General features: G+C 37.0%; 1 protein-coding gene across 4 annotated transcripts in view; it reads right to left on the bottom strand.

Annotated features, from left to right (window-relative positions):
- The window catches only part of ANKRD31 (ankyrin repeat domain 31), a 174,280-nt gene that overhangs the window by 85,153 nt on the left and 65,166 nt on the right, over positions 1-23,961 (bottom strand). For 2 of the 4 annotated variants that reach the window (XM_070234674.1, XM_023618165.2), the window contains exons 4-9: positions 22,072-22,112; positions 18,161-18,237; positions 12,906-12,949; positions 9,515-10,159; positions 7,012-7,286; positions 5,898-6,007 (exon numbers count right to left, since the gene is read on the bottom strand). In XM_070234674.1, the coding sequence (XP_070090775.1) occupies positions 5,898-6,007; positions 7,012-7,286; positions 9,515-10,159; positions 12,906-12,949; positions 18,161-18,237; positions 22,072-22,112 (1,192 nt within the window). Of the gene's footprint in view, positions 1-5,897; positions 6,008-7,011; positions 7,287-9,502; positions 10,160-12,905; positions 12,950-18,160; positions 18,238-22,071; positions 22,113-23,961 lie in introns of all 4 variants that reach the window. The other 2 variants (XM_023618164.2, XM_023618167.2) reach the window with 1 other exon arrangement.

The following is a 23,961-nucleotide window of genomic DNA, read 5'->3' as shown; positions in this document are numbered from 1 at the left end:
TAAGGGCAGCAAGGCAGAAGAAAATAACTTACAAAGGAATCCCTATCAGGCTTTCAACGGATTTCTCAGCATAAACCTTACAAGCTAGATGAGCGAAACGATATACTCAAAATTCTGAAAGACAAAAACTTTTGGAAAAGAACACTCTATCCAGTGAAACTATCCCTCCAGATACAATGGAGAAATAAAAACTTTCCCAGATAAACAAAAGCAAATGGAGTTCATCACCACAAGACCCCCCCTACAAGAGATCCTCAAGAAGGCCCTCATACCTGAAAAGAAAAATAGGAAAAGGGCTACAAAGTCTTGAGCAAGGAGATGAATAGGTAGGCAATAATAAGAAAACAGCAGCTCTCCATGAGATCAGGTTAGTAAACACTTAACTTTAACATTAAGAGTAAAGAGAAGGAAAATACCAAAAAAACCCAACTGATCACTTTAACCAAAAGCTCACAACATAAGATGGAAAAAGATATGACAAAAATAACATAGAAGGGGAACAGGAAAAGGACAGAACTGGCATAGTCTAAGGAAATAAGAGTTTATCAGAAAATGCACTATAGGGGCCAGGCCCATCGCCAAGTGGTTAAGTTCACAAGCTCCGCTTCGGCAGCCCCAGGTTTCGCTGGTTCAGATCCTGACGTGAACATGGCACCGCTCATCAGGCCACGCTGAGGCAGCATCCCACATGCCACAACTAGAAGGACCCACAACTAAAATATACAACTATGTACTGGGGGGATTTGGGGAGAAAAGGCAGAAAAAAAAAGAAGATTGGCAACAGTTGTTAGCTCAGGTGCCAATCTTTAAAAAAAAAAAAGTAAGTTCTGAAAAAAAAAGAAATGGACTATGTCATTTATGAGATTTTTTATACAAATCTAAAGGTAACCATTAAACAAGCAATTAGAAGAGAAATATATATGATAAACAAGGAGAAAATGAAGAAAACTATCACAGAAAACCACCTAATCAAATTGGTAGTCCGAAATACATGGGACAAGAAACAAAGGAAATGCAGAAGAACCCGAAAATGAGCAATAAGATGGCAGTATTAAGCCCTCATATAACAATAATCACTGTAAGTGTAAATGGACTGAATTCTCCAATCAAAAGACAGAGTGGCAGGATGGATTAAAGAACAAGACCCAACAATATGCTGTATCAAGGACACACATCTCAGCTCCAATGACAAACACAGGCTTGACAAACACAGGCTTAGAGTAAAGGGATGGAAGATGATACTCCAAGCTAACAGCAAAAAAAAAAGAAAGCAGGTGTTGCCATACTTATATCAGACAAAGTAGACTTCAAGACAGAACAGGTTAAGAGAGACAAAGATGGGCAGTATACAATGACAAAAGGGACACTCCACCAAGAAGACATAACACTTATAAACACTTATATATGCACCCAATAGAGAAGCACCAAAGTACATAAAGTAACTATTAACAAACCTAAAAGGAGATATCAATGACAACACAATAATAGTAGGGGACCTCAACATCCCACTTACATCAATGGATAGATCATTCAGACAAAAAAGTCAAAAAGGAAACAGTGGAATTAAATGAAAAACTAGACCAGATGGACTTAATAGATATATATAGAACACTCCATCCAAAAATAGCAGAATATACATTCTTCTCAAGTGAACATGGAACACTGCCAAGGACAGACCATATACTGGGAAATGAGGTAAGCCTCCATAAATTTAAGAATTTTGAAATCATATCTAGTATCTTTTCCGACCATACTGCTATGAAACTAGAAATCAACTACAAGAAAAAAGCTGGGAAAGGAACAAAAATGTGGAGACTAAACAACATGCTACTGAACAACCAATGGATCATCAAAGAAATAAAGGGAGAAATCAAAAAATATCTAGAGACAAATAAGAACAAAAACACACCATACCAACTCATATGGGATGCAGCAAAAGTGGTCCTAAGAGGGAAATTTATAGCAATACAGGCCCACATTAACAAACAAGAAAAAGTTCAAATAAGCAATCTTAAACTACATCTAAGAGAATTAGAAAAAGAAGAACAAACAAAGCCCAAACTCAGCAGAAGGAGGGAAATAATAAAAATTAGAGGAGAAATAAATGAAATTGAAACAAAAAAGGCTATAGAAAGGATCAATGAAACAAGGAGCTGGTTCTTTCAGAAGATAAAAAAAAAACCTGACAAACCCTTAGCCAGACTCACTAAGAAAAAAAGAGAGAAAGCTCAAATAAATAATATTAGGAATGAAAGAGAAGTTACAACAGATACCACAGAAATACAGATTATAAGAGAATATTATGAAAAACTATATGCCAACAAACTGGACAATCTAGAAGAAATGGAAAAATTCTTAGACTCTTACAACCTCCCAAAACCAAATCAAGAAGAAATAGAGAACCTGAATAGACCAATCAGTAGTAAAGAGATTGAAACAGCAATAAAAAACCTCCCCCCTAAAAAAATGTCCGGGACCAGATGGCTTCTCTGGAGAATTCTACCAAACATTCAAAGAACATTTATTACCTATTGTTCTCAAACTATTCCAAAAAATTGAGGAAGATGGAAAAATTCATAACACATTCTACAAGGCCAACATCACACTGATACCAAAGCCAGACAAGGACAACACAAAGAAGGAAAATTACAGGCCAATATCGCTGATGAACATAGATGCAAAAATCCTCAACAAAATACTGGCCAATTGAATACAGAAATATATTAAAAAGGTGATACACCATGATCAAGTGGGATTCATACCAGGGACACAGGGATGGTTCAACATCCGCAAACCAGTATGATATACCACATTAACAAAATGAGGAACAAAAACCACACGATAATCATCAGTAGATGCAGAGAAAGCATTTGACAAGATGCAACATCCATTTATGATAAAAACTCTCAATAAAATAAGTATAAAAGGAAAGTACCTCAACATGATAAAGGTCACATATGACAAACCCACAGCCAACATCATACTCTGGGCAAGAACTGAAAGCCATCCCTCTAAGAACAGGAACAAGATAAGGGTGCCCACTCTCACCACTCTTATTCAACATAGTACTAGAGATTTTAGCCAGAGCAATTAGGCAAGAAAAAGAAATAAAAGGTATCCAAATTGAAAAGGAAAAAGTGAAACTCTCACAGTTTGCAGACGACATGATTGTATATATAGAAAACCCTGAAGAATCCACTGGAAAACTATTAGAAATAATCAAAAACTACAGCAAAGTTGCAGGGTACAAAGTCCAGTTAAGAAATCAGTGGCATTTCTACAATGCAATAATGAACTAACAGAACGAGAACTCAAGAATATGATCTCATTTACAATCACGACAAAAAGAATAAAATACCTAGGAATAAATGTAACCAAGGAGGTGAAAGACCCATACAAGGAAACCTATAAGACGTTACTGCAAAAAATTGATAATGCCATAAAGAAATGGAAAGATACTCCATGCACATAGATTGGAAGAATAAACATAGTTAAAATGTCCATACTACTTAAAGATATCTACAGATTCAAAGCAATCCCAATCAGAATCCCAGTGACATTCTTCACAGAAACAGAACAAAGAGTCTTAAAATTCATATGGGGCAACAAAATACCGTGAATTGCTAAAGCAATCCTGAGAAACGAGAACAAAGCTGGTGGCGTCACAATCCCTGACTTCAAAATATAGTGCAAAACAAAGCTATACTAATCAAAACCGCATGGTACCAGTACAAAAGCAGGCATACAGATCAATGGAACAGAATGGAAAGCCCCGAAATAAAACCACACATCTATGGACAGCTAATCAACAGAGGAGCCAAGAACAGAAAGTGGAGAAAGGAATCCCTCTTCAATAAATGGTGCTGGGAAAATTGGACAGCCACATGCAAAAGAATGAAAGTAGACCACTATCTTTATCCATACACAAAAATAGACTCAAAATGGACCAAAGACTTGAAGGTAAGACCTGAAACCATAGAACTACTTATTTTTGAGGAAGATTAGCCCTGAGCTAACATCTGCCACCAATCCTCCTCTTTTTTGCTGAGGAAGACTGGCCCTGAGGTAACACTCATGCCCATTTTCCTCTACTTTATATGTGGAACGCCTGCCACAGCATGGCTTGATAAGTGGTGCATAGGTCCACACCTGGGATCTGAAGCAGCGAACCCCAGGCCGCCGAAGCAGAATGTGCTACCTTAACTGCTGTGCCACTGGGCTGGCCCCAAAACTTCTGGAAGAAAATATAGGCAGTATACTCTGTGAGATCAGCCTTAAAAACATCTTTTCGAATACCATGTCTACTTGGACAAGGGAAACAAAAGAAAAAATAAACAAGTGGGAGTTCATCAGATGAAAGAGCTTCTGAAAGACAAAGGAAACCAGGATCAAAACAAAAAAACAAACCACCAACTGGGAGAAAATATTTGCAAATCATATATCCAACAAGAGGTTAATCTCCATAACATATAAAGAACTCATACAACCGAACTACAAGAAGACAAACAACCCAATCAAAAAATGGGCAGAGGTATACATGAACAGACATTTTTCCAAAGAAGATACACAGATAGCCAATAGGCACATGAAAAGATGCTCATCATCACTAATCATGAGGAAAATGCAAATCAAAACTACACTTAGATATCACCTTACACCCATTAGAATGGCTATAACGAGCAAGACAAAAAATAACAAATGTTGGAGAGGTTGTGGAGAACAGGGAACCCTCATCCACTGCTGGTGGGAATGCAAACTGGTGCAGCCACTACAGAAAACAGTATGTAGATTTCTCAAAAAATTAAAAATATAAATACCATATGACCCAGCTATCCCACTACTGGGTATATATCCAAAGAACTTGAAATCAACAATACAAAGAGACTTATGCACCCCTATATCAATTGCAGCATTATTCACAATAGCCAAGATGTGGAAGCAACCCAAGTGCCCATCGACTGATGATTAGATAAAGAAGATGTGGTATATATACGCACAATGGAATATTACTCAGCCATAAAAAAAGACAAAATCTCCCCAGTCAAAACCATATGGATGGACCTTGAGGGTATTATGTTAAGTGAAATAAGCAAGACAGAGAAAGACAAACACCATATGATTTCACTTATTTGTGGAATATTAACAAACTTACTGACAAAGAGAACAGTTTAGTGGTTACCAGGGGGAGGGCGGGGGGGGGACCACAAGGGGTGAAGGGGCACATTTATCTGGTGTCTGACAATAGTGTACAACTGAAATTTCACAATGTTATAAACAATTATGACCTCAATAAAAAAAAAATTCAGGAAAAAAAAGAAATAGAATTAATGCTGAATCCTGCTTCATTCTAACAATATGACATTTATTTAAAACTACATAATCTAATCTAAACAAAATCCTTTTCATATTATTAAGAAATATATTACTTTAAAATTTTATTTTTAATTAATAAATATTTTTTAAATTTAAAAAAGGGGGGTCAGCTAAATCATTTATGGTTTGTCCACGTGATGCAGTGGTTCTCAAAGTGGGGTCCCTGGACCAGCAGCATCAGCATCTCCTGTGAACCTGTTAGACATTCTGATCCTTCTGGATCAGAAACTCTGGACGGGGGGCCCAGGAATCTGCATGTTAACACATCCTCCAGGAGATCTTGATGCATGCTCAGCTTCAAGAATCAATGGTATAATGCAGGGGTCAGCAAACTTTTCCGAGGAAGGGGCAGATAGCAAATATTTTCCATTTTGCAGGTGATACAGTCTCTGTCACAACCACCCAACTCTTTGGAATGCTAAAATCAAGAAAACATGATACAGTTGTGCTCCAATAAAACTTTTATTTAGAGACACTGGAAAAAAAAAAAAAGAAAAGAAAGAAAGCAATAAAATATGCCTCACCTTTTTTTCCTGCAAGTTTTTTGTTTTTCCTGATCTGTTCTCTACTCTTGAGTCTGGATGAATGCATATTCTTCCTTTTACCTTCAATCATTAAAGCAGGCTTCTGCATTCTTGAAAAATAAATGTGTTTTTAAAATTACTACCATGTTCTTTACAACCATTCACAGAAAATCATACCAAATTTTGACTAAATTTTAAAACTCAAAGTTATTTTACCGAGCTGCTGTCAAGCAGCATGGCAGCTTTAAATATAGAGACAGCATGGAGGGTCCTCAAAAAATTAAAAATAGAACTATCATATGATCCAGCAATTCCACTTCTGGGTATTTATCTGAAGGAAACGAAATCACTATCCCGAAGAGATATCTGCACGCCACGCTCACTGCAGCATTATTCACAATAACCAAGACAGGCAAGCAGCCTAAGTGTCCATCAATGGATGAACAGATAAAGAAAATGTGGAGTATACATGTACAATGGAATATTATTCAGCCATAGAAAAGACAGAAATCCTGCCATTTGCGACAACACAGATAGACCTTGAGAGCATTATGCTGAGTGAAATAAGTCAGAGAAAGACAAATACTGCATGATCTCACTTATATGTGGAATGTAAATAAATAAACCCAAACTCATAGATAATAGAGGGGGCTGAGAAGTAGTGAAAGGGGTGAAGGGGGTCTAAGGGTACAAACTTCCAATCATAAAGTAATTTAAATAATGGAGATATAATGTACACCATGGTGACTATAGTGACTGATACTTGTATATTTGAAAGTTGTTAAGAGAGTAGATCTTAAAAGTTCTCATCACAAGAAAAAAAATGTACAACCAGGTACAGTGATAGATGTTAACGAAACATTTTTAAAAAAAGAAGAAAATTAGCATTAGGCTAAAAGACAACAAATCTCTTATTACTTTGTCTTAAAAAAAATAAAGTAAGAGTTTTCTAGGTTAAATAAAAACAACAATTGCAAGGTAAATTAAGCACAACTCTGAAAAATAAAACTCTTTACTTACAGGAAACTGTACCCTGACTCTAATGTCCCAAGCACCGAATTTTCTATAAGGGCTATAGCATACCTGGAGAGCAAGATACAAGTTGGTAGCATACCTGAAATTCTCAGTTGAAGAGTTATTATTTGTTTGATCCTCAGAGCCAAGTATTTTTGGTAAAATCCATTCTGGCATCTTAGACATGCCATCTGTGCACTTTGCACCATCTCTGCCCACTTTTAGTCTGGACGATCTCCTCAACACACATGGAGAGTCCTGGTCAGGGCTATTTTCCACTGGATTTGAATTTCCTTTATTATTTAGTGGATCACAAGAGGTGACATTTTGATGAGCCAAAGTTTCCAATGCAAATGGATCTGGGTCTTCTATAGTCTGTAATAAGACATAAATATATACAAATAATTACATCAATGCAAAAAGACAATTAAAACTAGAAGGAATTAGGTTTTATCTTGTCCTTTGATTACATGAAAATGCCTCTGATGAAAGTACAAAAACTCATGGATATGTGAACATAATGAGAAGTTCTATAATAATCAATAAAGGACAATACAGATTTGAAAGCCTAAGACAAGAACAGCATAAGTAAAAATTACTTTTACCAATATTCATCCTTAAAATTCAAGGGCAAAACTAAGGTCCCTCTGGGTGCTTTAATTCCACAGGAAATGGGTGGCACAGAATAATGAGAGACATATAAAAACAGCATAAATGCCATACTAGGCCAGATGAATGTTCTATTCAGCCTAGTATTTTGTTACATGACTGCGGCAGTTAGTGATATTTTGTGGGACAAGATAGTTATAACCTCCATTACATTGATTCTAAAGATTTTATTTTTTCCTTTTTCTCCCCAAAGCCCCCCAGTACATAGTTGTATATTCTTCTTTGTGGGTCCCTCTAGCCGTGGCATGTGGGACGCTGCCTCAGCGTGGCTTGATGAGCAGTGCCATGTCCGCGCCCAGGATTCGAACCAATGAAATCCTGGGCGGCCTGCAGCGGAGCGCGCGAACCCAACCACTCAGCCACGGGGCCAGCCCCTGATTTTAAAAGGTTAACAGTATATCACGAATGGTTCTAACTTCCCTTTAACAATCCATTATAGATTTAACTTCCATGAGGATATATATTTTTTATACAAATCATGTAAACCTTTCGAGCTTATTTCTATTTCTAGCTTGCAAAGCTTCTCAAGGTAACAAGCTCCATATTTTTATTACAGCTGAGTAAAAGAGTACTTAATTTAATTTGTTCTAAATTAATCAACTTTCTACTTTCAAAAGGGTTTCTTTTTTCCTTTGGAAGGCGTGCTAAGTTCACGCTCACTCCATCAATACCAATCACAATTCCCTACACTTCACTATTCTACCTCTTTTCAGAGTAGATACTGGGATTTTAATTTAATCTTCATGCCCTAGCCCCATGATGCATTTCTCTTTTTGTGGCTATATTTTTTAGTCCTCTTATGTCCGTTTTGAGATTTTGTTTTGAGATTTTTTTGGACCAGAATCACATGCAGTATTATTCCAGGTGTGTACGAGTTTAGAATCATGTTATTTAAACCTTTCCCAGGATGTTCACAGGAACACTTTGGTAATAGCCAACAGAAAAAAGAGAAAGAAAGAAAACAATTCAAATGACCATCATTAGTGAATTGGTCAAACAAGTTATATTTTATATATATATATATATTTGTGTACAGAAACATATAATATATCCATACAAGTGGAATACCACTCAGCAAGTAAAAAGATTTAAGTAGTGCTACATTTGCTGACACAGAAAGATAACCAAGATGTATTATTAAATTTAAAAAACAAGTTGCGAAGCACTATGTATAATATAATCCCATTTATACAAAATAAACTTACATAGAATATGCATAGAAAAAACTGGAGACAGATATAACAAACTGTTAACAGTGATTATCGCTGAAAAGTGGAGTTGTGCAGGACTTTTTCTTACTGTATTAAACTGTATTGCTACAATGTTTGAATTTTTTAAAAATGAGGATACATTACTATTGTAATGGGGAAAAAATAAAGACTATTTTTATAAGTAAAAAAAAAATGATCAACGTGAAAAAGGAACTTGGCAAGCAGGAAGCCAGTGCAGGGTCTCCAGGCATTCGAAAGCCAGGAACTATGCCACCCGACAGTAGCCTCAGACACAGAATGCAAAGTTCTGCTGAAGCCAGGCATGATTCTTTCCCTCTCCCGGCAGCCCAACGGCATATATTCTATGCTCAACTGGAAATTAACGTGGGATATTTCATCTCCAGTCGCACCCAGGTAGACATAGTGATTTTCTGAGCTAACAAGAAAAATTCTTGTAAAGAATTCTTTCCTTCCTGTATACAGGCAATCTAATGATATATCTTCTCAGGTCTTCTGAGGAGAAACTTATCTATTTTAACTTTTTAACCCTTTGAAAACTCTACCCTAGGAACCTCTAAAAAATAATCATTGTATGCTTCAAAGTCAAAAAGTATCTTCTGAGTGTTTGTGTATAAGGCTTGAATTTAAAAGAAAGTATATGGGGAACAAAGACTTGTTAAAGGTCACTATAAAAGGCAAAATCAGACTCACACTTGGACGTACTTGCTGCACTGAAAGACGCTTGTCCTCTGGCTCAGCTAACTTGGAATCTTGTTCAAAAGGTGCAGTAGAACAAACAGACTCAAAATTCCCCTCTGCTATTTGTGTACAATCTTCATCAGTCTGAGACATATTGGGTTCCATGCCTAAACACTGAATTCCAGCACTGAGACTGCTGTCTCCCTCCTCTCTGTGACAGATGGGTCCCACCTTGGTTTCTGACAATGTGTTTAGGGCTGCTAACAACTCCGGTGGCAAGGCATCATCCTTTGTGTTTTCTAGTAAGTCTCTGTGACATGTCAAAGGGACTGACATGGAACTTGAGGAGTTGCTCAATGGGTTCATCAACTCTCTAGGTTCAAGATCACTTATTTCAAACAATCTTTCCTCCTGGGTGACTTCTGGTGATGTCAGTAACTTTTCCAAGGCAGACACAAAAGTTTCAAGAGAGCTTTCTTCATCTTTGGTATCTTCGGAAGTCATGGTCAACGTGACCTCTTTTCCAGGCTCAGAAAATGTATTTGGTGCTGCTAAGATCTTCTCTGGTTTTAGTAACGATTTCTCCTTTATAGTAACCGTATCAGATACTTTAACAGCAGTGTCTGAGAGAAGGCTAATTTCAGGAGAGTCTCTGTCTGCACTTAGTTCCTGTGTATTCCAAGCAGAAATTTCATCATTACAACATAAAAGAAAAAATTGTTTAAAAAGACTTTACAGTTTTCTAGTTTATCCTGTTGGTAAGTTACTGCCAAAAAGTTTTATCAACTTTCCTCCCAGTCCATAAACAAAAATACTCTTTACTATTTTCCTATACCAAATCACTAATGACTCTGAACACATGGGTAAACATTTAAGAGTGGATCAAGGGTAAAATGGGTTGGACTATAATTACATACGGCACGTTATCTGTTCAGCTAAGGTTAAATTATTTGCACTAAGGGAAGAGGCAGAGATGACACAGGTAGTTAAATTAACAGATGATCTCAAAACTTCACTGCAGTTAATGGTTGTAAAATTCTTCATTGCCAAAAATCTCTACTGAATTCTATAAAAATTATTAAACAGGAATAAAATTGGTTAGTTCAATCTTTTTTACTCCCAACCTCTGTATAAATATACAAATGTGAAGTAAAAAGGCCAAAGGACAGGAGGTCAGAGAGAAAAAGAGGAGAAATGAGGACACACTTCTATGTAAATATTATGAACTCTGGCTATAAATTAATGGTTCTGAGTTGTGGTTGTTTTAAACAAAAAACACAAAAGTTATATTTCTAAACGACTATTATTTTTCAAAGACATCACCTTAATAGGTTATACCAATTCTCACAATGTTTCCAATGTTCAAAACATTATTAGACTTCTTTTGAAACTGCTTCTAAATCCATTTATAAGCCATTCAAGAAAATAAGTCTCGACAAGTTAAAGGCACTGTATTTCTTTCCACATTAAAAACTGTTCATTTGGGGCTGGCCCAGTGGCACAGTGGTTAAGTTTGCGTGCTCCGCTTCAGTGGCCCAGGGTTCATGGGATCGGATCCCTGGCAAGGACATGCACACCACTCATCAAGTCACGCTGTGGCAGGCGTCCCACACACAAAATGGAGGAAGACTGGCAACAGATGTTAGCTCAGGGCCAATCTTCCTCACAAAAAATCACAAAAGACAAACAAACAAAAAAACCTGTTAATGTGCTTGATCTTAAATAACAGAATGGGTTTCAATAACTTTTGGCTGTTTCTAAAAATTAAATTCACCTTCCACTGACACTACTCTGACAGGATACACTGTCATTTGTAAGCCTCTAATATTCTCACTTAATTTGGATTCGAGAAGCGAAACTCCTTTTATTCTCTCTCTCCTCCTTTCCTATCTGCCACTATCTGTCTTCTCTGTACACAGAACACGGAGCTTAAGAAGAGTTATTTATTTATTAGTAATGCAAACTATAATTCGCTCAGAAAGATAAAAGGAATTCAGAAGGAATTCAAGCACCAGACCCTCTCCAGCCTTCCAGTCGCAGATCAAGGTCTTCCTCCTCTTTGAAGTCCTCATATCTATTAAATTCAAGGCCCTAGAGTCAATCAACTATCTATATTGGTCTCTGCCCTAAAGGAACTTAATTTCTAACTGAAGATTGACGGCAAAAATACATACGACACTAAATAAAGTATAAATAATGTCAAAAACACTGCATGAACTCAAACCCATGGCATAAACCATAGAGCCTACTGCGATACATGAGTAAGTTTTCTGGCGGGAAAAAAAAGGGAGGCAGTGGAGAGTCTTCATGATTGCTTGAAAAATGTTGGTTAAACAAAGTTAAACAGGTTTCTTTACCACAAAGCTTTTTGGAGCATGTGCATTACAAGTCTCTGAGGAGACTTTAGAACACAGTGTTCTCCAAACTTCTTTGTTCAAAACAAATCCTTTTTCTTAGAAGAACTCTTAACATCATAGGATGTAAGTGATTGGGAAATACTGATATAGTCAGAGAAGAATGAATGCTAAAGAGGGAGCAACTACTTTGGTCAAGACCACCAGAGTCATCTGAGACAGACCACAAAAGAGAAGGAACTCGAGCCAGAAATTAGAGATTTGTGAAGGAATGAAAGAAGGGAGAACACGTATTTATTAGGCAGTGACTAGGTGCCAGACACCGTGAACTATCGTTGCTCTCAGTCATCACAATAACCCTGGGAAACGGATGTCACTATCGCTATTTTGCACATGTAAATGACACACACCCATGGAACGCACACCTATCTGGTTCCAAATTTTATGCTCTTTCCCTTGCCTTCTGGTTCCTGACTTGACCAAAGGCATGGAGGCAGGAATGTGCAACGTGCAGTTGAGATGAAGTAAGGTACAGATATGGTAGGGGTAGCCTGGGAGGTCCTTGATTGCTCGAGTCGGCTGCGGGCAGAGCCAGGCTCACAGTCCTCTTGATTCCCCACACCACCAAGGAGAAAGCAAAGCAAAGCAAGCACTCACTACATGGTTACTGATTAGGAACTGGAGGACGGGAAAGCAGTATTTAGCAGGAAATATTAAAGGAACCAGGGTAACAGACAAACCAACAGAAGGCATTTTTGCTACATCATCTCAGCAATTAGTCTGATAATTAAGTCATATGATTCTTCTCTAGATAAAGAATAAGGGACTTACAATGCTGGATAGAAAACACAGATCAAGAGAATACTATTTCACTAGAAATAAGGAAGAATAAACACTGGAAGAGGATGTTAGGCAAGAATAGATTTCTGTCCATTGAAATGGCTTAGTCACACTCCTGCCTAGGGGAAGAACCTACATGAGCTTGATACTTTAATCAACATAATTTTTTTAAAAACCTAAACCTATGATCCGTATAACTAATCTTTGTTTTACAGACCAACCTTTTCTGGATGTGGCAAAACTTCCGGATTTTCAGCCTCAGGCCCTAGAAGATAACAACATATGTTTTCATTCCAGTTTATTAACGCACTAAAAACATACCCTTTTACTCAGCATTTCTTAATTACATAACTTGAAATGACTCCCTCAGATATTCATGTGACATATCAAATATTGTATAAGTATTACACCAATTTATTGATATAAAAGTATTGTGTTGGCAATAAAGTTATAAAAGAAAATTCTTCCATTTCTTAAAAAATATTTTACATGAAGCTAGGTAAAATTATAATTATTTGGAATTAATTTAGCTAAAACCAACCTCCCTATTTTGGCTGAGTTCTTCTAAGTATTTGTAACTACACGAGGAAAAATCATATCTACTTCCTCAGCATCATTGCGTTCTCCACTACAGGAAACAGGATTTAAATGAACCCATGCTGTCGAGTTAGGTGTGAAAAGGAACACCCCACCTAGGGCCAAAAGGAACCAGACTGTCCTAAATGTGACTTCACCCTCAGCACCCACTCCTCGCCCTGCCCCCTCTGGGGTGAGCTGGCTGACAGCAATTCACACCACATGCAGCTGAAGGAGGATCAGGAAAAAGATATTTCCCCCACTCGCTCCTCTTGCCTCCCACCTTCACCACCAAGGCCCAGGCACTCTGCCGACCTAGCTAGGAATTCAGGGCTCACTGGTATTTCAAGCATATGTTTGAGTCATTCTTTCGGTTTCTTTTGATTAGGCAATATCTAGAGTTAGTCTATACGCAAGTAATTATCTGCCAACCTCAGAATGCATCCTCACAAGCAAGACAGGTTTTTCAGGGGGAAAAAGTAAGCATAAATATGCTTGCTGAGCTTTACATCCTGCAAAAGTCGACTGTTTTTTTTTTTTTTCACTTCACCTTTGCCATTTGATGATGAAAAGCTATGAAAATCAGGTAGAAGAGTTAATATCATGGCATTCTACTCCCTTACAGGAGGATGAGTAAAAAGTCATAAGAATAAATAATTTCTTATCCTTGCATAATACTCCTTTTTGCCAAGCCATGATGATTTATTACACTATCTATATCTTGTTACTTAAAATTTTACATCGCTGGTTGCTTAACATTTAATACCAATGAAAGAAACATTTTTCTTTCTTTTTTGGTGAGGAAGATTGGCCTTCAGCTAACATCTGTTACCAATCTTTCTCTTTTGGCTTGAGAAAAATTGTCACTCAGCTAACATTTGTAGCACTCTTCCTCCATTTTTGCATGTGGGATGCCGCCACAGCATGGCTTGACAAGCAGTACAGAGGTCCACACCCATGATATGAGCCCATGAACCCTGGGCTGCTGAAGAGGCGCATGCAAACTCAACCACTATGCCACCAGGCCAGCCCCCCCAAAAAACATTTTTAAGCAATAGATATATCTTCAATTACCTTTGCAAGGAGATTTTTTTTCATTTACTGGGAGAGCTAAAATGCAGAGAAAAAGATTTCATCCTTTTCCTCTTTCTCTGAGATGTCAAGAAAGAACCCTCCAAGACATCTTCTTCTAGATTGTTTTTAACCCACCTCTTCACCAAAATGATCACTCTTTTATGCCAACAGTTACTATTTTTAAAACTTGATAAATTAATATAATGAAATATATTATATAGTAATGATTATTATATTAAAAATAAACACACTGAGAAGGAATTTTCATTTTCTAGCTGCAAAATTTACTTAAAACAGTTTTTACAAACAAAAATTTTTTTTCTTGAATTCTTGTCTATCCTTTAATAAATTATGAAAAATTCTGTACCCTTTCTACTTATCACTTGCAAGACATAAACGTAATGGCATGTATGAGGAGTAATTCTAAAATGCCAAATGAAAAGAAAATGCTCAGAGGAGCTGAATTTTAACTTTTAAACAGACTATTTTAAGGCCAATGCTATCATATCTGCTAAAGATAGTTTGCTTATTTTGACCATCCTACAGTTCGGTCAGAACTGCTCTTTGAACCAGGAGGGAGAAGACAGGATTGTATCAGAACAGAGCCAGCTATCCTAGCTAACAATTTAACAGTTTCCTTATGTGGGATTTGACCTATAGTCCAGGAGGATAATAAAGGAGCTTCCTGTTCTGAACACTCTGAAAGGAGCAAAGGCAAGAGGGAGCTGCGATGCAGTGCCAGAAGGGAGGGGAACTACCAGCTCTATGGTCTCTTGTCACAGCAGCTTCACAGCAGCAAGAACCACCACAAGCATAATCCTGGTGCCCATGGCACTGTGAAAGAAACAACCAGTCAAAGACTCATGACTCAGAAGTTCAGGGAGGGTGGTGGCAAGAGTGCACAGATACCCATAGCATCATAAGGCATTAATGGCTCTAAGTTCAAGGAGGGTGGTGGCAAGGGTGTGTAGATACCCATAGCATCATAAGGCATTAATGGCTCTCAGAAGTTCAGGGAGGGTGGTGGCAAGAGTGCACAGATACCAACAGCATCATAAGGCATTAACGGCTCTCAGAAGGCCAACAAGTGGGAGGCTGGAAGTGTGGGAAATGCAGGAAATGTGGAACTCTGTTTTTCTATAAATACTGGGATTGAGTATGAGGAAAATGAGAATGGATCTTTTGTCTAACCATTGCTGACCCTGGTTATCATGGTCAAAACCTGAAGGAGAAAAAGGAATGCCCAAGGCATGCTATCACCCATGACACCTCTCTCTCAAATTGTTCAAGACATACTTACAAAAAAAGGCCTTCCACCTCTAAGATGATACCTCTACTGCTTTATGACTGTTTCAGTCTATTTATAACTGTATCATGTAAATGGTGCTAAACAGGTTTGCATCACATTTGCAGGGTATGTTCGGCATAATCTGAATTATAATATTGGGCCATTTGCTATTGATTCAACACCTTAAAAATCACAAAGTCTTTTATACTTGGAGGGAAACATCAATTACTGTTTTTACTTGTATTTGTTTAACAGTCAATGTATTAAACTTCTATATCTACCATGTGAAAACTACTGTTTCTTTAACATTTAAACATTAATTACAAACAAATTCCCTTACACAAATTAAACTATAAATTTAACATTACTAATCTTTTACATTTCTAACATATGAACTATCAGACAAAACACACATGAATACAATGGTTATAAAACTTATTACTTCTCTTAACCTAATTCTAAAATAATAATACACTGGCGTAATTTGTTCTACATTATTTCTATATTTGTTCCTATACCTTCCTAAGATTAAAGTAATATTTATTTTGGTACCTTCCCAGGGTTACAGAAACTGTATCAGACCCAAAAGAAAACAAGCAACTTCCTGGACCGGCCAAGGTGACAGAATCTGGATTACTGACTAACTGATTATTTTGGGGGGCACGGGACTGACTGTTTCTCCCAAGATGATTCAAATCTGAGCATCCAATTATCTGGCTTTACTTATAATAAGTAAATACATTAAACTTCACAACGGTCATTTTTTGTAACTTGATGTTTTGCCCCAGAATGCTGTCTTTAACTTTTACTTGGCCAGTGTTACAAAAGCTTTTGTCCTGTCATTATTATTTATATACTGACCTGTTCTGTTAGCATTATTGCAAACTTATGCCTGCTATTTTAATCTTATCATAATTAGCTTTATCATAATAGTAAGGCTTTAATTTCCTAAGAGATGAGGGATCTAATCCGTGCAGAAAAGTCTTCTGAATTGGGTATCAGGTTAACTTGTCATCTTGGGACATGGTTAGACTCCACTTCTGACCTGTTTTCACGTGCGACTGCTGGTGCTCTATGGGCTTTCCTTTCCTTGCTACAATTCTTATTCCAGGACTACGTGACTTACTCACAGCTCTGTCTTCTTTCTTCTCTACTTACACAGTGATAAACAAAAATATCCCATGTTTTATAAACAGATAAACATTTAATAGAGAAAACAAAATGCACATGTATTAACAGGTTTCTAGTTCTTAAAGTCATTAAACGTTTTTAAACAGTCTACTATAGTCACTTTTGTATTGAGATTACCTTTTATACACTATTACTATTTTTTGAGCATTATTATGAACTCATGGTTTTTTCACAAACAACTTACTTCTATTAACTAAAATTATTGTTATTTTTTCCTCGCTTAATTTGTCACAGCTTGGCTAGTGGGAGCACCACTGACCCAGCTCTTTATCCTTTCAGCACTGCCCCCAGACATCCCTGAAGGCATCTTTGCTTTCCAACAATGGTAGGATGTTTCAGACCCATCCTTCCACCTTCACGCTCCAAGACAGATCAGCTCTCCTCCAAGGATTCTGGTCTATTCAGCATTTGTACACCCACAGCACCTATACAACCTGGCAAATAGTAGGCTCGATAAATATTTGTTAAAATAATGGGCAAATAATATTACAGACCAAAATCTCAGCACTAAGAGTGCATGCAAGTGTTGGTGATAGGTATAAATGCTAATGTTATTGTTGTAGTAGCAACGAGCAGGAAAAGACAGAACTTTTTAAAACTTAACTTTTTCAATTTCAGGTATCATGGCCTTGTGTCCTTTTCTTATAATAGAAGGTTTCACTGACCACTGAGAATATTTACTACACTGTCACTGGGAGACACCACAAGAGAAAGACAGCCATCCTCTAATACAGCTGAAACCAAGGTCAATGGCTGTGTGACTCAGTCAACAAACGCATGACATACTTATTAAAAATGCTATGAACGGAGAAAACAAACATCATTTTCAAATTTGAGCCCCAAATTACAAGTCAAAAGAGTAGACACTTGGCGGCTGACCCAGGGGCATAGTGGTTAAGCTCGTGTTCTCTGCTTTGGCAGCCCAGGATTTGCAGGTTCGGATCCCCGGCACAGACCTACATATCGCTCATTAAGTCAGGCTGTGGCAGTGTCCAACAGACAAAATAGAAGAAGGCTGGCAAAGATGTTAGCTCAGCAACAATCTTCCTCAAGCAAAAAGAGGAAGACTGGCAACAGATGTTTGTTCAGGGCCAATCCTCCTCAACAACAACAAAAAAAGAGTAGACACTTGAGTAGTAGGTATTGATTGCACCAGAGCTGCTTCTCATATGGGCAACTTTATGCAGCATGATCCAAGGTGAACAAAAACACTGATTTCCTATGTAAAAATGTATGGAGCAGTTTATAGTAGACCAGCCCAGTCATAAATAAATCCATATCTAACTAAGCCTTCTATTTTAGGAAAAGACAAATTTACTTCATGTAACTCTCCCCATGAAAACATACCTTGAATGTTTTGGTGCTTCAGTGAAAGTTCAGCGTTGGGAAATGACACAGGGAACATTGGACAACCTTTGCTAGCCCTAAAAAATCAGTCAATTAATTAATTAATTAATATAAATTTTAAAATGGAAAGAAAAATACAGTATTTCTCATTCAAATACAACTTAAAATTTTGTTTTCATTTAAAGGAATTTCAAAATAGGACAATTTTTTTGCTACATTATTCCAATTACTTTGACAATTACTACCAACTTGTTAACATTTACATTTCAAGTGGTTGCAAAAATGAAGGAGAGTGCTGAAAAATTAATGGGTGAACTTCAGGAGTATAAAAAAGCTAAACTACATTTCGATCTGAAAGTAACTGTGGAGATGACTGCCCAACAGGGGTGGTCGGGTCAGGGAGAAAAACGGGTCTTAAGGAGCGACGTCAGCATCACGGCAGAGTGAGGTCTCGCAGAAATCTTCCCCTCCAACATACAACGAAGAAACATCCACACTCCAACAGAGGACATCCAAACACAGCACAAAACACATCGGAGAGACCCACGCAGCCACAAGACAGAGGGTGGAGAGGCTGGAGCCCCCTTGGAGGAGGTGGAACAGGGTAAGAGGAATCTTTGCTCCCTTCCCCAAAGACTGCCATCAGGACTGCAGGAGGCCTCCAAGAGGGAAGGAACAGGGCAGGGGACGTTTGTTCAGAGGAACTTCAAGGACTCCCAAGGGCCCTTGCAGCCCAGAGAGAAGCCTTCTACTGGGGTGAAAGCTTTGCCAGGGAGTGACCTTATCAAGCCAAGACCCCAAGAGAGCAGAGTGAGAAAGCCCCGAGAGCATGCAGGAGAAAGCACTCCTCCTCCCACCTGCCCAACGCCCGGCCAGCCCCTGGGATTTTGGCTGAAGGAAGAGGGTTCAGAATATGCAGTCTTGCCCCCACCCAGTGGCAAGAGGCGGCAACTGCAACCAAACAATATCAGGATGCGTAAGAACAGAGCTACTGCCTCTAGCAATATCAAACACTGTATTAGATCTCCAGACCAGAGAGAAAATGACAAGTACCCAGACATCAATCCTGAGGATATAGAAAAATGGGTCTCTGAATCCTCAAATACACTGAAAGTCTGTCACAGTTTTAGATGCAAGTGAAAGTTACCAATCAGAAAATTCTCTGACACTATTTTATCATTCTTGTAGTTCACAGCAGGTTAAAAAAAGGTAGGAAATATTGAAGGGAAGAGTTTGAAAGCAAAATAAGGGTCATGCCTAATCTGCAATTTTGATCATCTATCCTGGGATAATTAAAAATTGACTGAAAGAAAAGCAATCAGTTAACTACCCTTTTTTTGGTCAATCTAATTTATGTACAAATGCAATCAAGATATCTTCCTCCAAAAAAAAAAAAACAAACCTCTCGTTTCAGCTGTTTAAGAGCAGTTTTTATAGACCAGGCACAGCTACTTGAATCCTAAGCAAGAATAATAAATTGAACATTCTCACCTGTCTAATAGAAGTGAACAATATAAGCTATCTTGAAAATGGAAATGAAACTTTATATAGAATAATTTCTATGAGGCAAATGGAAAAGAATACTGAGTTTTTTCCCCTAAAACTTGATTCTCTAAGAAGAACATGCTGATTTAAAACAAAATAAATTCATAGTTTGAGCCAACAGAATTTTTTTCCTTAATTACAAAAGACTACTTAAAACTTAAGCCTGAAACTAGAGCAAACTTTCATCCAAATTATCAAAAAATAGCTATTTATATTAGGCAAGACTACAAACCATGTAAATGTCCAAAAGTAGACAAATGATTAAATGAATTACAGTAAAGTTATAGAGTGAAATATTATGAGGCCATTAAAATTCATATTTTTGACAAATATTAATGACATGAGAAAATAATTATGATAAACTATTACTCAGAATTTAAAAACAGGATAAAAAACTATCTGTTGAATGATTCCAATTTTGTAGAAAACATGAAAAAAATATCTATAGAAAGCCTACAGTAATATGTACCAAAATGTTGACAATAGTTCTCTCTGACCAGGGAGATTATGGATGCTACGTTAGTCTTCTTTAGTCTTCTCTTTTTTCCATTTCTGTAGATGAACTTATATTGCTGATATAATCAGCAAAAGGGTTATTTTAAAATAGTGGTTATCAAACTTTTTGATCTTTAGACCCCTAAACTCTTAAAAATTACTGAGGAACCCAAAGAGATTTTGTTTATGTGGCTTATATTTATTTATATTTACATAGTAGAAATTTAAAATGGAGAAAACTTTTAAAATAATCATTAATTTTCAAAGAACAGTAATAATTCAGTAACATGTTAACATATTTTTATGAAAAATTATTACATTTTCCAAAATGAAAAAAAATTAGTGAGAAAAGTGGCATTGTTTCATACTTTAAAAACAATTTCTTTAATGTATGGTTTAATAGAAGACAGCTGTCATCTCATGTCTGCTGCCGCACTCAGTCTTTTGCCATATGTTGTTTTATTTGAAGCATATAACAAAAACTTTGCCTCAGGTAGATACGCAGTTGGAAAAAGGAAGAGTATTTTAGTAGCCTTTTTGGGAAATTGTGGGTATTCTTTTTTGAGGTCCAACCAAAACTCTAAAAGCAATGACTTCCTTAGTTACTGGAAATGTAGAAACTGAAACAAAATCAACGAACTTTTTGTATTCTGTTACATTATAACCTATTGGGCTAGCTTGCACTTTGAACGGATCTTTCACCTGTGCTTGATACTGTGACATCATGCACCGGTCTTTCAGAAAATACTGATTCACTGAATTATGCAGATCTTCCTTATGTTGATATATTTCCTTATACAATATCAAAAAATCACCTTCATAAATATTACTACTTATCTCACCAGAAAATTTTAAGTAATAGAAAACCAGCAAGGTCAAGTTGGTAGACACACGAGTTTTCCTAAACTCTAATTTTCACTTGAAAGCCTGAATATTTTCATTGGCAACAAATACCATCAGCTGTTTTCCTTGAAGTGACTGGCTTACTTCATTCATTTTCAAGAAAACGTTTGCCATATACCCAAGTGTGAATAACCAGTTTGTCTGTCAGTTATTCTTTCAAGTATTAAAAAAAGTGAAGGTAGTTTTCCTACAATGCTTACAACATAATCAAGTGCACAAGAGCTCTCCCTGAGACAAGTCTCACACTTCAGCACACACGCAAGTACTGCAAGCACACTTCCTACTTCATCACACAGAAAAGCAAAGAGATATGTACTCAAGGTGGAGATTTAATAAACTAACAACTTCTCTGCTTCATCAAATGCATTAAGTGAAAGAGGCTTTTTCCCCCTTTTTCAACTGCTGGCACATGGCAGTGGGAAACTCAGCGACTACCAGCACTGGCACTGCTGCCCCGACCCCTACTGGGGCTCCAGCATTTAACCCACCATTCGCCTCAGCACTTAAGTGCAAATGTCAGTACTGTGAAATAGGCAAATAATGTGTTACAGTATTAGGAAAATAGTTTTGACCTCACAAGATCTTCTAGAAAGAGTCTCAGGGACACCCTGGGGAGTCCACACAACATATTTTGAGAACTATTGTTTTAAAAGAACTGCAAGAATAAAGTCTCTTAGTGTATAACAGTTGTATAAAGTCTAATTCCAATAGCTCTAAAAATTCTTCCTTTATGTTATGCTATAAATCTGTTTTAATAATATTCATAGACAGAGAATTGATTTAATCTGATTCAGTCTTTCTCATGAAATATCTAGAATGTTTGTAAAATAACATACACTTATGGTACTAGACGCAATTATTCAAAAATATACAATGATTCTAAAACTCTTAAGAAACTGAAGACTGATTTTAGATGTGCAAAATGACAAAATCTACAATATAACAAAGACAAACATTAGTATACTTACAGTAACAGAGTTCGATTTTTTTCCATTTCATCTTGAGGTTTCTAGGAAGAAAAACAGCAGTTTTTCCCAAGTGAAGAATGCTAATCCAATGCAACAAGATAAACATTTAAGATCATTCTTATGTTATTCTTTCTTAGTGTCTTTTTTTGGTGTGGTGAAATATATATATAACATAAAATTTATCGTTTTAACCATTTTTTTAAGGTTTTATTTTTTTCCTTTTTCTCTTCAAGGCCCCCCGGTACATAGTTGTATATTCTTAGCTGTGGGTCCCTCGAGGTGTGGCATGTCTGATGCCGCCTCAGCATGGCCTGATGAACGGTGCCATGTCCGTGCCCAGGACTCGAACTGATGAAACACTGGGTGGCCTGCAGCTGAGCGCACAAACTTAACCACTTGGCCACAGGGCTGGCCCCTCGTTTTAACCATTTTTAAATGTACAGTTTTGTGGCATTACATACATTCACACTGATGCAAAACCATCATCATCACCCATCTCTGGAACTTTTTCATCTCCCCCAATGGAAATTCCATACCATGAAACACTAACTCCCCATTCACCCCTCTCCCAGCCGCTAGCATCCACTCTTCTACTTTCTGTCTCTATGAATTTGACTATTCTAAGTACCTCATATAAAAAGAATCTTACAATATTTGCCCTTCTGTGACTGGCTTATTTCACTTAGTATAATGTCTTCAAGGTTCATCCATGCTGTAGCATATATCAGTATTTCCTTCTTTTTCAAGGCTGAATAACATTGCCTTGTATGTATGTACATTTGGTTTATTCGCTCATCTGCTGGTGGACACTTGGGTTGCTTCCACCTTTTGGTTATTGTGAATGCTTCTATGAATGTGGATGTACAAATATATTTTCAAGTCCTTGCTTTCACTTACTTTTGGTGGAATTTCTGGATCATATGGTAATTCTGTGTTTAATTTTTTGAGGAATCAGCATATGATTTTCCACAGTGGCTACATCATTCTACATTTCCCATCAGCAATGAGCAAGAATTTCAACTTTTCCACGTCCTCACCCACACTTGTTATTTTGTTTTTTGATACTAGCCATCCTAATGAGCGCGAGGTGGTATCTCATTGTGGTTTTGATGTGCATTTCCCTAATGACTAAAGATGCTGAACACCTTTTCATTTGTCTAGTGGCCATTTGTATACCTTCGCTGGTGAAATGTCTACTCATGTCCTTTGCCCATTTTTTAATCAGGTTGTTTTTTGTTGTTGAGTTGTAAGAGTCTTTATATATTCTGGATATCAATCCCTTATCAGCCATATGATTTACAAATATTTTCTCCCATTCCTTGGGTTGCCTTTTCACTCTGTTGATAGTGTCCTTTGATACACAAAGATATTTAATTTTCATGAAGTCTAGCTCATCTATTTTTCCTTTAGTTGCCTGTGCTTTCACATGCAAGAAGTCATTGCCAAATTCAGTCATGATACTTTTCCCCTAAATTTTCTTCTAACAGTTTTACAGTTTTCGCTCTTATATTTAGTTTTTTATCCTAACCTCTTTCTATAAAAGAACTGGTGGAACTTAAGTAAAGAGAAAGGGAGTGTTCCTTCTTTTTATTCCTAGTTTTTCCCTTCTCCGAGTTCATGAATCCATAATGGTTCTGATGAGCTATTCTTACCAGGTTCAGAGTTCTAATATTTCCCCTAAAGGACAGAAATTATACAATCTCTGTGTTATGCTGTTAAATGCTAAACAGATTCTGCCTAATTCTCAAGTCATGTGAGAAAATTTGCAGTTGTTGTGTCCCTTTCAAAAAAGATAAAATGCTTTCATTTTAATACTTTACAGCATACTGGCTTTCATCACTTTAAAAGGAATCCTTGCCTTAAATATCTTGTTAGCATCAAGGAAGATCT

Source organism: Equus caballus, chromosome 14 (genome assembly GCF_041296265.1).
Source record: "Equus caballus isolate H_3958 breed thoroughbred chromosome 14, TB-T2T, whole genome shotgun sequence".
NCBI lineage: Eukaryota > Metazoa > Chordata > Mammalia > Perissodactyla > Equidae > Equus > Equus caballus.
This window is presented reverse-complemented; position numbering and strand designations above follow the sequence as displayed.